This window comes from Ceratotherium simum, chromosome 25 (genome assembly GCF_057802395.1).
Source record: "Ceratotherium simum simum isolate JZ-2026a chromosome 25, ASM5780239v1, whole genome shotgun sequence".
In the NCBI taxonomy this organism is placed as follows: Eukaryota; Metazoa; Chordata; class Mammalia; order Perissodactyla; family Rhinocerotidae; genus Ceratotherium; species Ceratotherium simum.
The window spans coordinates 16,516,962-16,533,427 of NC_141924.1; the positions used below are offsets into that span (position 1 = coordinate 16,516,962).

A 16,466-nucleotide genomic window follows, 5' to 3' on the forward strand; every position below is an offset into this window, starting at 1 on the left:
CAGTCCTCCAGTCCCGCATGTCTGCGCCCCTCCCCAGGACCCAGAGCTTGGCAGGACCCGGTGACTCGATGGGTGGGAGCCCTGCTCTTGTCCCCCAGCCATGCCAGGAGGGCATCACACCTGTGCCCAGAGAGCGGCCACCCTTGGAGGTGAAGGGGAGGGAGTCCAGGATGGACACAGCCCCCCTGCCCTCCCTAGAAAGGCAGGAAGCTCCCATGAATGAGCTGTATCTGTGTTTGCAGGTTCAGCCCTGCCCTGGAAAACAGCTCTCCCCTCAAGTCCAGGAACTGCTTTCCCTCTGGCTGCCACCAAACCTGAAATTCCCCCAGTGGCCTCTTCTCAGAGGAGACACTGAAGGGGCCAGGAGCAGAACTGCTGGCCTGCGTACTTGCTTCTGAGCCAGAGCCAGGCTGCTCCCTGGAGGGACCAGTCCCCACCATCCTGAGGATGCCCTGGGAGCTTCAGACTAAGGATGGGCCCAGGCCCTCCTGCCTGGGGCACTGCAACTCTTGAGACCCCTCCTGGCCCTCCTACCTCTGCACCTCCTCATGGGGACCACCACACATGAACTCGGCTTTGGCACACACACAGTCATTCATTTATTCCTTCACTATTGAGCCCCTACCGTGAGCACCCGACCCCAAGCCGGGGAACGGAGCGACAGCAGCGAGCCTGGTGGCTGGGACCCTGCCTCCTAGGGCTTCCATCTAGAGAGGTGACTGGCAATCAGCAGATGCAGGTCTCCTGTTCTCCCCTCCCGCTGTGTCCTCTGAGTTTTGCCCCTTCTCCTTGCATTGACATTATCTCTGCCCCCAAGAGCTCCTGCCTCGCTGAATTTCCTCAACTTTCTCTCTTAGGCAACAAAACTCTGTACCCGTGGGCCCAGGCTCCCTGCCTCCAGACATTCAGAGTGTCCAGGATGAAAGACCTTTCACATTAAAACAAAAAGCAAAATTAGTGGGTTTGGACTTTCAAAAACAAGAAAACAACTTCTCAAAAATGTTCCAGAAAAAAAAAAAAAAGATGGCTTTTCAGATTGTTTTTTTCTCAAAAACATTGCAGAATTATTTCCTTTGTTTTGGGGTTTGGAGTGGGATCAAGGGAGATGGGGAGCTTGCTACCAAGAAGAGAAAAGGTATTTTCCCCAGTCAGGAAAAAAAGGCAGAAGAGATCCAAAAATACTGATTTCTTCAGCCACCTCTGTGGTGAGGACATAAAATTTGTGTGACATGTTTTGTGAAGATCCTCACGCAATACTCAGGGGAAAGACTCTTGTACTTGACCTCCATGACCTGTCCAGAGAATGACATTGCTCAGTGGAAAAATGTTTCCCTGGGGAGACCGGAGTGTCCACTTCCTTAGACTGTGTCCACCGTGGGGATTCCAGAACGCTCCGACCTCCTTCCTTGGGTGGCTGTTTTCCACTGCGGGGAATGTCGGAAACAGAAACCAGAACAGAGAGGGGTGGGCAGGGGTGGAGGGGGAAGGACAGGCCTGTGCACATTTAGACACACTCCACGGTTAGAACTCAGCTCGGCCCACGTGGATCAAGAGACTGTCCATGTGCCAGGCCTGGGATCCGGGATGCCAAGGACCCAGGCCCAGCCCACGAGGAGCTCTATTAGAGGACAGTGTTCAGGACTGTGCTAGAATCAGCATTCACATCCTTAAGTTTGCTTTCCAGCTTCCCAACTACAGTGGGACCTAAAAGACCCAGCTGGAAGGGTCTTCTCAGCTGCCCAAACCCCTCAGTTTGCAGTTGAGGAAAACAATGGGCCCACAGAGGAAAAGTGACCTGCCCTAGATCACACAGCAAGTCCACAGAAGAACCTAGGCCTGGAACTCAGGCTTCCTGTGTCCAGTTCTTACCGCAGAGAGCTGTTTCAGTGCTTGGTGAGAAATGGAAGGACCACAGCTTGCTAGCGGTGTGTCCTTCAAATTGCTGCTTCTTTGACCCTCAGCTTCCTCATCATTATGGTGAGGGTAATGATAGTACCTGCCTCCAAAGGCTATTCTGAGATTTGTGCAGATCATCCACACCCACTTCTTAGAACAGTGCCTGGCCCATAGTAAGTGCTCAATAAAATACAGCACTTGTTAGGATCCTTATCATGATGCGCAGGGCTTATTGAAAGGACTGTTCATTCCTCCATTCAGCAGGTGGTTGTTGGCATACCTGTTTCACAGGACGCAGGGCCCATCCCTGACCTCAGAGCCCACAGTGTGGTTGGGGAGACACGGGTAAACAGGAGATGACAGCACTGTGGGGAAAGCTGTTGAACAAAGGACGGTGGGAGTACAGAAGAGAGGTGGCTCCTCGGGGTTTGCTCAGTCAAAGAGGGCTTTCCAGAAGACGGCTAGCTGGGTGTCTCCTGGTAGATGAGAGTTAGCCAGGTAGAGAGGGAGCAGAGAGAATGGCATGTATGGGGACCTGGACGGGAGAGAGAACCTGGTGAGGCCAGAGCTTGGGTAAAGGGGAAACAAGGCAGTGCGTTTGATGGGGTGGGGTGGTGAACAGGGCTGGACTCCCACAGCAGAGGAGGCGAGAGCGGGCCCACCAAGGCCTCACTCCCCTGCAAGACCTTCTAGAGCTGCCCATGCCTGGGGAGTCACCTGGACCGTTGACCTATGTGACTTGGGGCAAGTCTCTTCTCTTCTCTGGGCCTCAGTTTCCCAGCTGCAAAGAGCAGGATGGGAACATATGATCTCTCAGGCCCCTCTCAATATGCAAGCTTTGCCTCTACCGAGAGGCAGCCTGCTCCCTGTGGAATGAGTTTTCTCCAGCCGTTGGTTCTGCCAGAGCCCGGGAGAACGTTTCTTTCCTCTTCCCTCTTCTCTCTGAACCCTGGGTCAACTCGAGCCCGTGTCATTTTTTTGTCAGAATGGAGCCCCCACCTTCACTGCTTCCGGCTTTGTGGAAAGCCTTGACCTTGGGCCAAAGCTCAGGAGGCCAGCCCTGACCCTGGGCAAGGGGCCAAGGTGGGAAAGGAGGGGGCGGAGACCAGCTCCCCAAAGAAAAGAGCAGAAAAGGTCAGCAAAGGCTCCCTGGCCCTCGGGCGCATTTCTGGAGTCCAGCGAGTGTAGGCTGAATTGAACTGAATCCAGCGAGTTGATTTGGACTGAACTGCAGGGAACTGGGTGTCTCCTCGGGGGGTCATTCCCAGCTGGAGGCGCTGGGCTAGGTGTTTGCATGGAGAACATCGCCATCTAGTGGTCACTTCTGTCCTGAGCACGGAGCCTGCTGCCTGGCTTCTCTGGCATGGGGGTCCCTCAGGCCTCCTCTCTCCCGCAGGTGATGGACAGCTCGATGCCCCTGATTGGAGAGCACGTGGAAGAGGACAAACAACTGATGGCCGACCTCGCTGTCTCCAAAATGAGCCAGTTCCTGATGCCAGGGGGCACAGTGCCCTCGCCCCTGAGGCCCTGGGTAAGGTCCTTGCGAGCAAGGAGACTTTGTAGTCATGAGACATGCTGGGCTGTCTGGGAATGGGGAGCCCGGATCCAAAGGAGATACCCCCGGGAGGAACCACCATGGGGAGAAGGGAATGGGGTGTGGACAGAGGCTGGGCATGGGGGAGAGTTTCTACCTGCTCCTGATGGGGGAGCCCGGGAGACTGAGGGACCCTTCCTCCCTCCACCTTCCTGGGGAGGAAAACCTTGCCTCAGGTGGGCTTTGGGCATCTGTGGGCAGAGATTATGAAGGTGAGAAGACAGCTATCCCTTCCGTGCCCTCCACCCTGGGCCTGAGCAGAGAGCAGTGTGTGTGTGTGTGTGGTTGTATGTGTGCATGCATGGGCGTGTGTACATACATGCCCTTTGTGTGCTCTCAGGGCACCAGTCAATAGACACTATTGTGTCTTCCATTTCCGCATCCCCCAACCTTGACAAGCTCCCACATGGCTCCTCCCCTCCACAATCCTCACCACGGATTACCAGACCATTCTCCAAAGAATTTGCTAGCTCCCAGCTTTCTGGAAAAGCAAGTATCAAAACCTGCTCCTCTCTTTCCCCACAAAAACAGCATCAGAATAATGGTTATACTTGGGAGACTTGCTGGCTGGGAGGGGGCACGGGGCAGCCTTCTCCACTGGAAATGTTCTATCCTGATCTGGGCAGTGGTTACACGGATGTGTACACGTGTAAAAAATTCATTGTGCTGTACGCTTAAGAATTGTGCACTTTATGTCAGTTTTACCTCAATAATGAAAAAATCTTTATAAATCCTGCCCTCCCTCCCAGGAAGTAAATGGCTGTGGTGATCACATCGGGCTTCTTTTCTCTTCTCCTGCTCTAGGGTCCGCAGGCTAAACCAGCAAAATCCCCTGGGCCAGCCCAGCTGGGACCTCCCCTTGGACAGCCCCAGCCACGCCCACCCACCCAAGGTAGGACCTGTGCCAAGCCACCGAGAGAAACCGTCCAGGGAGGATGTTGAAATGTACTGAGGGAGCCATGTGTGATTTCCAGTAGGCACTCTGGAAAAATCCATCTTAATACTTTACCCACAGAATATGTACACTCACTCTATGTACAGAATGAATAAGACTGTGAGGTTTGTCACCCCTTACAGTCAGGAAAGGGGGAAGAGAAGGGAAGACAGAGAGTACCTAATATGTGCCAGACAGTGTGCTAGGAACTTTCCCATCTATCTTCTCTATTTTTAGCCTCCCAACCACTCTACCGTGAAAACATCAGTGTTTCCTTCTTACAGAGGTGGATGTTGAGGCTTTGTCCAAGGAAGCACAAGAAAGTGGTAGGTTTACACGTCTGGCCTCTCAGATCTTCTAGAAAGTGTCTGTTTCCTAGACACTAGTGGTGCCTGATTATAGATTTATGAGCCAACTAGCTAGAGTGAGAAAGAAAGACAAACAGAATGTTATATCTAACCTTGTCGTTGGAAATTGTTCCTCAAGGAATATTCCAGCATTGCTATGTAAATGCCACCATTTATGAGAAAATGGATAAACTATTGATGACAAGATGAAAAGAAATCGTGGCAGTAACAAACTTTCTCGTGGAACGCCAGCTGCTGGGGCGTTCTCGCACACCAGCCTGGGGAGAAAGCCCGCCTGCACCCTCTCTTGCAGTCCAGACCTCCCGGGCTCACCCACTGCTCTAGCGCCAGCTTGGGGCTTCAGAGCAGCTTTGCATCAAGAAGCCAGGCCAGGCAGTTCCGCGGCAATCTTTTAAGGATCTGCCTTAAAACCCGTCAGAAAGAAAGCATTACTACCAGGGTGTGGCCTTCCCCGTCGCTTGTATGAAAGTAACGGGTTCCTTGCTTCATGGGAAGATCGGCCTTGGGCACTAAACGGCTTCCTCTTCCACAGGTCTTAGGTAAAACGCCCCATTCATCTTTTTGGTCTCTGCTTCTCTTCTTGGAAAAGCAGAAAGCATTCAAGGAAAGGAAGATTGCATCATTTATTCCGCTGTGGACAACTGAACATTGGGATTCTTCTTCAGGCAGATAAACACGTGTTTGAATCCCCTTCCCTATGTCTCAGTACCTTCGCAGTCTTATGCAACTTACATCGCTTCTCCGAGCCTCAGTTTCCCCGATGATAAAGGAAGAACTAAGAGCTGCCCTGTTTAGTTCTGGGGAGCGAGGTGTCCGGCACAGGGGGAGAGCTTCGTAGGTGTTAGCTCTTCCTACTAATAATCTACTATTAATAACTATTTACGTAACTTTTACTATTAAAAACTTACTATTAACTTCTGTCTTCCTAACAACTACAATATACGTGTTGTTCTTAATGATGATTATCATTAACGATCCTTATAACTATTGCAGCTTCACCGCCCTCCTGCTTGGTGATAATTCTGTAGTTGTAAGTGTTCAAAAATGACTTATTCCTCACCCTGCCAGGCTCCTGGCTGTGCCTCTGCCTCAGAACTTACTTTTTAAAACACATTTGAACAGAGCACTCTTAAAACAGAGAGCTACTGTGTTCTGTTTCCTCTCCGGCCCAGAGTAGAGACATACTTGATAAAGAGATATTATTTTAAGGGACAGGAGGCTAAACACACTTTTAGTGAGTTGAAAAACAATCAATTTAAAACCAATTAAGATAATTAAAGAAAATGCTCATTGAATTAACATTCAGATTAAAAATAACAAGGCTAATTAAAAAACAATGCTTTCATTGAGTTCTAAAAATAACAAGATCACATTAACTTGTTTTTGAACTCACTGTTCATTTTCAACTCAGTAAAAGTGAAGTTTTCTTTTAATGAGCCTCATCATTTTTTAGCGCTGATCCTGTGCTTAGACAAGTACTTTCTATATATAAGTTAATGTTTTTTGTATGTGCTCAAATAAAAACTACTAAATTGTTTGCTTTGCCAAGAAGCTGAAAGAAATAACTAGGCTGTCTCTTGAGAATCCCCAGTGTATAATAGGGACTCAATGAACAGTTAATAAATGAATGAATGAGTATCCAGATTTCCCAAGATTATCGGCCCTGGGGGGTAGGGAGAAGACTTAAGATAAAAGTAGAAAACAGATGTTTTCTTTGACCTGCAGTGGGTTTAAAAGACAAAAAAGTAAGCCCATATTTAAAAAATCAGGAGCTTTTACATAAACGTCTAGATTTCCAGCTTCTTTTGATAGAGCAGAAGCTCTCGAAACAGTGGGCCTGCCTTCCTACATAGCAGCTGCTCCCTTGGACAGGGCAAGGCCTCCTCCATTAGCCTCAGGCCCCACCTCTCCCTACTGTCACTTCCACAGTGACGCAGCGTCAATTGCTATTTTCTTTATGCTTTTGCACCTCTTTAGAGAAATTGTTCTCTGAACTACGTTTTTGTCTCAAGTTGGGAAAAAATTTTAAAGCCGCATGATTTTTCTGACACTTGACTGCTTTGTTTATTTACATACCTGCCTGGCCCTATAGGTGTTGTTTGAATTTGGCATCAATGGGTGCTCCAATCTCCTGGGACAGACAGTCATGGAAGAGGGAAAGAATGAATCAAAGCCGTGTGCTAAATTGGTGCTGCAATTCAATCCATCTTAGAAAGTGTTGCACAGGCTCACAAAAGTGTTCAAACTGGGAGAGATGTTTGATGGCTGGACCAATGACCTTATTTTACAAACAAGGGCCCCGAAGCCCAGAGAGAAGTGACTTACCCACGGTCACATATCAAGTGAATGGCAAGGCTTGAGTCAGGACCTGGGGCTCCTCGTGGAGTATGGTGTGGGGGCCACCAGACTTGCAGGCCGTGCCCTCCACAAAGGTGCCCAGTGAGACAACGTCTGAGGGGGGAGGTCGGCTGAAATCTAGTCCTTCTCCCCTTGCACCTGGCTCAGAGCTGCCTCCACCTGGAGGAAGGCACCTTTTCTTAATTTGCACAAAGATGTGGCCCTGCGTGCTATAGTAAAAGAGAGGAAAAAAGAGAAACAAAACGAAACAGGGCTTTTGAGTCAAAAAGAGCTAGGTTTGAGTCTTGCCTCTTCCCCTTATTAGAAGAGACACCTTGGGCACGTCGCAGGATATCTGGGACTCAGTTTCGTTGTCAAAATGGGGATGATGATAGTGCCTACGGAGCTGTCGTGAGGATGCACAGCCCCAGGCCAGGAACAAAACAGGTGCTCGGGAGAGATCTGTGGTGCTGCAGTGAGTGGAGGCCGCGTTATGAAAGGGCTGCAGAGATGGGCTCCAGCCCGTTTTAAGTCTCAGTCTCCTAACCCATCTAAAGTGATCTCTGCGAAGCAGGGCGAGGATAACCACAGTGCGTCTCACTCTCCCAGGAGCAGGTGTATCCTGGGGAGAGGAGACGAGCAGGCAACCAGTCCACGGTAGCAAAATGCAGTTCACCATCAGCAGTCCTGACACCCCAGATTCGAGAGTGAGGAGAGTGCACCTTGCTTGCTCGGACCCTTGGAATTCCACTTAAAGTCATTTCTGGCTGGCTAGAGCATCCCCAAGCTTATGCTGCCCCTTTGCTTGTAGGTGAAAGCCTGTGCGCTCTGTGCAGTGACACCAGGGAGAAGCCAGGATCCTCTGCGAGCTGTCTGTGGCTGCTCCTTCTAGTATGAACCCTTAACGAGGCTCGGTTTCCACCTCTATGTGGTGAGAAGGATGGTATCTTTCTGACCAGCCTCTCTCTAGATCAAATGATATATTGCTTTTGAGAGTTCTTAGAAAAGTTTAGAGAGATATCCAAAAGAAAGGGATAGTTCTTCTCATTGTTTCAAAAGTAATACATCTTCAGAGCTGGCCCTGTGGCCTAGTGGTTAAGTTCGGTGCGCTCCGCTTCAGCGGCCCGGGTTCAGTTCCAGGGCATGGACCTACACCACTCATCGGCGACCCACATGCAAAATAGAGGAAGATTGGCACAGATGTTGGCTCAGGGAAACTCTTCCTCAGCAAAAAAAAAAAAGTAAGACATCTGCAGTGTGGAAGACATCAGTGAGCAAAAGGAAGAGAGGTCAAATCCCTCATCATCCCACCACTTTTGCAGTCATTGCTCAGTGCCCCTTTACGCGAAGCACGGTCAGCAGAAGCATCACCTGGGAGCTTGTTAGAAATGCAGAATCACAGACCCTGCTTGTGTCAGTCAGCTTGGGCCGCCGTAACAAAATACCACAGACCGAGTGGCTTCAGCAGCAGACATCTATTTTCTCACTGTTCTAGAGATGGGAGCTCCAAGGGCAAAGTGCCAGCAGGGTGGAAACTTCTCTCCGTGCTTGCAGACAGCGCCTGCTCCCTGTGTCTTCACGCAGCCATTTCTCTGTGTGTGCATGCCCCTGGTGTCTCTCCTCCTTCTTAGAAGGACACCAGTCCTGTTGGATTAGGGCCCCACCCTTATGACCCCATTTAACAATAATTACCTCCTTTAAAGCCCTGTCTCCAAATACAGTCACACTTAGGGTTAGGACTTCAAAATATGAATTGGCGGGGGGGCACATAATCCAGTCCGTAACACCACCCAGACCTGCTCATCAGAATCTTTATTTTGACAAGATCCCCGATGATTCACATACACATGAAAGTTTGAGACACACTGGTTTTAGTGTATAACCTTCCATTCCTTCTCTTTTACATAGCTTTATACATATGTGCCAAGATGGAATAAAACCATGTGTACTGTTTTATAAGCTACTTTTTTGTTTAGCAGTATATATTTAGCATATATTAGCAATAATATCCCATGTCATTTAGTATTATTCTGCCACAACATGTGTGATGACCACAGCATTTTCCATTATAAGAATGTATCTTAATGTGCCTAATCAGTTCCCATATGGTCAGGCCTTTATATTGTTTTCAGTTTTCACTGTTATAAAAAACACTGTAGGGGCTGGCCCCGGCATAGTGGTTAGGTGCACGCACTCTGCTGCTGACAGCCCAGGTTGGGATCTGGGGCGCGCACCGACTCACCGCTTGTCAGGCCATGCTGTGGCAGCATCCCACAAAAAGTGGAGGAAGATCGGCATGGATGTTAGCTCAGGGCTGATCTTCCTCACCACAAAAAAAAAAAAAAACCACTGTAATGAACATCCTTGAAGCAACATTGGTGCACAGCCATATTTAACCCAAGAACATTTTGAATGTAATGATGTTTTCGCCCTGTAGGGGGCCCTCGCCAAGCTCAGTCTCCGCAGCCCCCGAGGTCTGGAAGCCCCTCTCAACAGAGGATCTCCCCACAAGGCCAGCAGCCCCTGAGCCCCCCGTCCGGATCTCCACAGCAGCAGAGATCGCCAGGCTCTCCACAGCTCTCCCGGGCATCCAGCAGCAGCTCTCCAAACCAGGCCTCCAAGCCAGGCGCCACCCTCATCTCACAGCCCCGGCCGCCCATTCAAGGCCGCAGCACCTCCCAACAGGGTGACGAATCCAAGAAGCCAGCACCTCCCCACCCCCATCTCAAGTAAGTGCTTTGGGAATTGGGAAAGGTATAGGGTGGAGTTGGGCTGTGGGCAGAGCGGGGCTGACTCAGGGTCAGGGACTCGGAGACAAAGGAAGACCTGCTGAGGCCTCGCCTAGACTTCACATTGGCTGAAGCAGGCCTAGTGGATGGAACTTGGGGGCAGACAGGGCCCAGCAAGGTGAGAGTATAGATTAGGTGCCACCGTGATCCTCCTTATGTACATGCATCAGTTATTTCTTGCTGCATAACAAACCACCCTGAAACTAAGTGTGGCTTAAGAAAACGACCATTTTCTTTGTTCATAATTTTTTGGCCCAGCAATTTGTTCTGAGTTTGGCTCAGCTGGGAGGTTCTTCTGCTGGTCTTTCCTGTAGAGTTGCCAGAGAAAATACAAGATGCCCAGTTAGATTTGAATTTCAGGTAAGCAATGAATAATTTTGAGTTTAAGTACACCCTCAAATATTGCAGGGGATATACTTATACTAAAAAGGTATTTGTTTTTCATCTGAAATTCAGATTTAACTGGGTATCCTGTATTTTTCTTTACTAAATCTAGCAGCCCTCCTCTCCTGGGATCATTCATATGGCTGCAGGCATCTGGCAGCTTAACTGGGGCTGGATGGTCCAAAAAGACCTCACACACACATCTGGTTGTTGGTGTTGGCTGGCAGCTGGACCCTTCTCTCTCCACAGACCTCATCCTCCAGCAGGCTGGGCCCAGCTTCCTCACTTGGTAGAATTCCGTCCCCAAAGGGCCAAAGTAGAAGCTTTAAGGCCTCTCAAGGCCCAGTCTTAGCCCACACAGAGTCATTTCATTCCATCACACGCTTTTGATCAAAACAAGTCACCTGGCGAAGCCCAGATTCAAGAGGTGGGGAAATGGACTCTTGATGGGAGGACCTGCAAAGTCACATTGCAAAAGGCCAGACTACAGGGCCGGGAGGAATTGTCGCCATCATTTTTGTAAACGATCCCTCACAATACACATGCACATCCTCTTTCCTCTCAAGCCCATCTCTTGGTTTGAGGTCAGAAAGATCCCAAATGTGTTTTCTTTGGAAAGCTTCTCCCTTCCTTTGACTCCAAACACGAATATTGATAATCATAGTTTCCCTGCTGCCATCTATTGTCTATTTACTGTGTGCCAAGCACTTTACCTAGTTGGGTTTTTTTTTGAGGAAGATCAGACCTGAGCTAACATCCATGCTAATCCTCCTCTTTTTGCTGAGGAAGACCGGCTCTGAGCTATCATCCATTGCCAATCTTCCTCCTTTTTTTTCCCCAAAGCCCCAGTAGATAGTTGTATGTCATAGCTGCACATCCTCTAGTTGCTGTATGTGGGACACGGCCTCAGCATGGCCGGAGAAGCAGTGTGTCGGTGCGCGCCCAGGATCCAAACCCGGGCCACCAGCAGCAGAGCGCGTGCACTTAACCGCTAAGCCACGGGGCCGGCCCTGGGTTTTTTTTTAATTCTCACAATCTTAAGAGTTATCCCCATTTTACAGGTGAGTAAACAGAGAAAGAGATTAATAACTTGCCAAAGTTTCCACAGTAAGTAAGTGAAAGAGCTAGGATTGAACACAGGACGTCCAGTCCGTGGATTGTGCTAACCATATTTTTTTGAATAGGTAATACATTCACAAAGTTAAAAGATATCAAAGTATCAAAGGTATACATTGAAAAACCTTACTCCCATCTCGTTCCCATCTGCTGCTTTCCTGCCCCCTGCTCTCCAGAGGGGACCACTTTTGTTAGTTCCTTGTGTGTTCCTCCAGTGTTTCCTTATGCAAATATAAAAATATATGTTCTGATTCTCTCCCCCCACTTTTATACACAGATGGTAGTATTGACCATCCACACCACTCTGCTCCTTGCTTTTTACATTTAACAGAAATCCTGGAGCTCTTCCACTCAGTTTGTTGAAATGGTATCCTTTTCACAGCTGTATAGTATTCCACTGTGTAGTTGTACTATAATTTATCCAACTAATCCACTGTAAATAGAAATTTGGTTTGCTCTTACAAAGAAGGCTGCAGGGAATAACCTGGAACACACACTATTTCTTATGTGTGCAGGATCAGCTGTAGAGAAAATACCTGCGAAATGGTATCATTGGATCAAAGGATAAACGCATTTTTAGTTTGATAGATATGAGCAAGTGGCCCTCCAGGCAATATGGCATAGTGATTGACAGCACAGACTCTAGAGTCAGACTGCCTGGGTTCCAATTCCAGCTCTGCCCCTCAAAGCTGCATGACCTCAGAAAAGTTACTCAACCTCTCTGTGCTTCTACTTCCTCACTTGCAAAATGGGGACAATAGTACTTACCACACAAGGTTATTATAAGGATTAAAATTAGTTTATGCACAGTGAGTGCTTAGAACACTGGCACCATACAGGCATATCTGTGACAGCCTGTCACCGTGTGAAAAGGTGCAGCCCAGGTAATCCCAGGACAGGCGAGGGCTGTGGGACTTAAACCAAATTTGGACACTGACCTTATAGTAATCACACTAGAAACACGGAAATCTCCCGGTTTATTGCTCTAAAGTATCATTTGGTTCAAATCAGCAGGTATGTCTCAAATATCTACCCTGAGTCTAATCCTGGATGAGGACATGTGCAGAATAAGTGAGGAGTGAAAGCTAGCCCCGGTTTAGAAGAGGATTTCGATTTGTTGATGTGATGGCACCACCGTGTGCGGATCTCTGAAACTCATGACATAGCTAGATCATCGCCTACACAGGACTGTGAGCCTCTTGAGGTCAGGGCCTGAATCACATTCATCTCTGCAGCCTGTCACCTGGCGCTGGGCTGGCGCAGAGCACGTGCTCAGCGAGTAGTTGCTACAGGCTGGCACACTGCACTGCAAACAGCGGGCACCGTGAGAATTCCGAAGCGGGCTGGAATGGGCAATACAGGCCAGGCTTCGGGGAAGAGGTGGGAGTTGAAGCCCCGAGTGACAGAGCTGGAAGGGCCTGAGGGTGGGCCAGACCGACCCTCCCTTTTACCGATGAGGTAAAGGAGACCCTGAGCGGTACGTTACTTGCCCACGGCCGGAGGGGTCAGATGGCAGAGCGAGTCTAGAAATGGGCCTCCTGATTCCAAGACTCGTGCTGGAACTTACAGGAGGAGCAGCCGTACCCCGATGCTGGTACAGCCCTTTACCGTTCACGAAGCGGGTTTGTGCACGCAGGCGGGAGAGGGGTCAAGCTACTCTCCAGTAGCACCTGCCCTCTGAGCAGCCTGGTGTAGTGGAAATGTGAGCCTCAGGTGCTCCCCTGTTACTTGAGTGAGCCCCAATTTCTCTACCTAAAAAAGGATACCAGGGCCGGCTGTCTGGCGTAGTGGTTAGGTGCGCGCACTCCGCTGCTGGCAGCCTGGGTTCGGACCCCGGGCGTGCCCGATGCACCGCTTGTCAGGCCATGCTGAGGCTGTGTCCCATATAAAGTGGAGGAAGATGGGCACAGATGTTAGCCCAGGGCCAGTCTTCCTCAGCAAAAAGAGGAGAATTGGCAGATGTTAGCTCAGGGCTGATCTTCCTCACAAAAAATAAAAAAGGAGGGCACAAAAAAAAGGAGGATACCAATAACCACGTGGCAGAGTAAACGATGTGTGTGATGTAAGGGTCACATAAGCATTGGGTTGCCTGATTTCTGGTCTTAGTATCCTCGTGATGACCTCACTCACCCAGCTGGCTTCCAGACGAGCTCCCCTGGACTCACTTCCTCTGGGGTCCAGGCCTGGTCGCCCCCAACCTCTCTCACCTTTCTGTTTCAGCAAATCCCAGTCCCTGACTAACAGCCTCAGCACGACCGACACTTCCCAGCGCGGGACCCCAAGTGAAGACGAGGCCAAGGCCGAAACCATCCGCAACCTGAGGAAGTCTTTCGCCAGCCTGTTCTCTGACTAACCCTGTCCGGGCTGGGACGGGGAGGGCTCTGTTCCACCGTCCCTCCTCCTGCCTCATCTTCCTTCTCAGCCTTGGTTCCCGACGGGAACAGAATGGAGGGCTTGAGAATATCCTGTCTAAATGCCTTCAATCCAGGAACTGAGCATCTATCCGTGTCCCCACTTTCCTTTGCCATGACGTTCCAGTGTTGTCCGACTGAGTGACCTTTGAGAACCTCCAGGTTCCTCAAAATGGGCCCCAGAGACGGGCATCATCTCAGCCTGCCCACCCAGATGCTTGCTTCCCTGCCTCAGATAACCAAGTGAGACGTCTGTGTGTGGCTAGTCTTCACATTTCTTGTTAGCGTTTGCTTGCCTTTGGGCCAAGGTCCCCTCTAGGCCATCAAATGCAGACACTGTAGTGGACCTCAGCAATAGAGGAGGCAATAATCTTTTGACAGTGTTTTGCAAACAAAAGGAGAAAAGCCCAGCCAGGGGACCCTACACCTACCCATGCTAGTTCCAGCCAGGCTCAAGAGACCGCCCCTCAGACCAGGCAGGCAAAGGCCCCATCACGCCTGGCCACCAATGGGATCTTGAGGACAGTGGAAAGAAACCAGATCGTGTGGGACAAGTGGGGCCTTTCAGAAACAGAGGGGAAACTCTTGAAATGCTGCTCACGCCCAGACTGGACAGCCAAGAGCAGACGACAGGTTCCTTTAGGAGTCATTACTAGCTCCCAGAGGAGGAAATGCCCTCAACTCCCCGAGGAAGGCGTTAGTTTAGGGCCCCTCTACCCATTCTGTGTCACACCACCAGGAATTCTCTCTGAATTACCGCCGAGAACGTTGTTTCCTCCTCAAGGACATACGAGGAAGCAGAGAGAATCCGCAGGTCAATGACGCAGGATCAGAGAGCGCGATGATAGTAACTTCTAGGTCAGCATTTCACAAACCGTGCATGGCAAGGTGTTGGTAGGTTACTCAATTACAAAGGGTCCCATGGTCACACATGTTTAGGAAACACTGTTTATAGTTCTGTTTTTGAGGTTGATGTTACACATGACGTGTCAAAGGCTCTTGGAATTCCTGCAGTAAACAAATTAGCTTTAACTTTGCTTACCCCAAACTTATTTGACTAACAAGTTAACTGCAGAGCTGGAAAACGTAGTCCTGACTCCCTTGCCAAAGCTCTTCCCTACATCAGACTGCCCCCGTGACCAGATGGGGTGCAGGGGTGTCCCTAACCACCAAGCACGTGGTGCTAGAACCATTGTCAGTGCCAGAATCAACCTCCTGGTCTCTGAGAGCCCAGGATAGTAGAACATAGCCAGGCTATCCCCTCACAGCCCACTTTGCAACTCGAGATATGTCTTCCCCTCACTGTTCACTGGGAGGGGAGAGGGGGAGGTAAAAATGAAAGCATCCTTGGCCCAGAGCAGCTTCTAGTCATGCCCAAGAGATATAGACTGCTTGGTCATCAGTTTGGTATCCAGATTCCCAGAAGCATAAAAGCAGTCCTTGGTCCTTCAAAGCCAGACTGGTATGGTGAGGACAAGGCAGAGACCTTCTCCTTCTGTGTGCCCTAGAACCTTGGACCTCAGAAGAACCCACCTTCAAGCTGGCTTCCCGACAGACTGTTAGCTGGAGACTGGCTCGGTATCAAGAGTGCTGGCTTTGCACCTGGCTGTCAGAGGTCCACTGGGCCTTTGGGGTTGTCCTCTTCCGCCTTGCCCTCTTTCCTCCCTCATGATCAGATCAGTACTACAAACAAGAGAACCCAGGCTACTTCAGAAGGCCTCTTGTCCAGGACCTCTGGTCTTGGATTCAGTAACAAGTAGCAGCCTTGGCATTAGAAAGATCAGTTAGGTCCAGTTGCCAGTGACCATTGGGAACAATAATTTGGCAGCTGGAGACCATGGTGGCCTTGGGCCTGATTAGCATTGACTAAGATCAGCAGCAAATGTAATAGCCATTATGCCAGGTGAGTGGTGAACTGGTCCACTCTTATTTTGTCTCTGTGCTCTGTTGGTTCAGTGTCTGTGAGACGATCCTTGCTGGCATGGCTGGAGCTCCCTCTGCCCAGTAACACACCTCCCTCCTTTCTGCTCAACCTATGTAACACAACAGAGCAAGGCCAGCCAGGAGCTGCCAGAAATGCTTCCCAGAGGCAGCTGAGATGGCCCGGTGGGCCCTCAGACACATGGAACTGCTGCTTGGCAGGCGTTACTCTCCACACATTCTGCTAGACCCCCAAGGTGGGTGGGGGTGGGCCTTGGAGTCAACATGCCCACCGCCATCCTTTGGGGAGGGCAGTTGAGTGTCGGGAATAGATCAGACAGTCTATAATTCTGTACAACTTTGCTTCTCCCTCCTCCTCCTCCTGCTGCCTGATGTAGTTCTTCCACCACTCCCTAGCAACTTCTGGAGAAAGCCAGGTAAGGCAGAAGGAAAGGAGAAAAGGAGATGAAATTCAAAATGTCAAATGTGGCTACCTTTTAAAACTATTCTGTTAAAAGAAATTTAACAGAAGACAGTATAAATATTGGATAACATGAGGTTTGGTGATTAGCCACCCCAGTCAAGGATCCTGGGAGTCCCACTACACACATACACACACACACACACACACACAATATGCCTAGATAATCAGTGGGAATTGACAAATGTACATCTCATAATCCCATCACCTAATTTTCAGTTCCTGGTTCCATTCCT

The 16,466-nt window shown here is 49.7% G+C and overlaps 1 protein-coding gene across 1 annotated transcript in view; it reads left to right on the forward strand.

Moving 5' to 3' along the window:
- The window catches only part of SYN3 (synapsin III), a 425,920-nt gene extending 409,454 nt beyond the window's left edge, over positions 1-16,466 (forward strand). The window contains exons 10-13 of the mRNA XM_087448985.1: positions 3,293-3,427; positions 4,295-4,382; positions 9,567-9,858; positions 13,639-16,466. Of these exons, the coding sequence (XP_087305111.1) occupies positions 3,293-3,427; positions 4,295-4,382; positions 9,567-9,858; positions 13,639-13,771 (648 nt within the window). The 3' untranslated portion in view covers positions 13,772-16,466. The remainder of the gene's footprint in view (positions 1-3,292; positions 3,428-4,294; positions 4,383-9,566; positions 9,859-13,638) is intronic.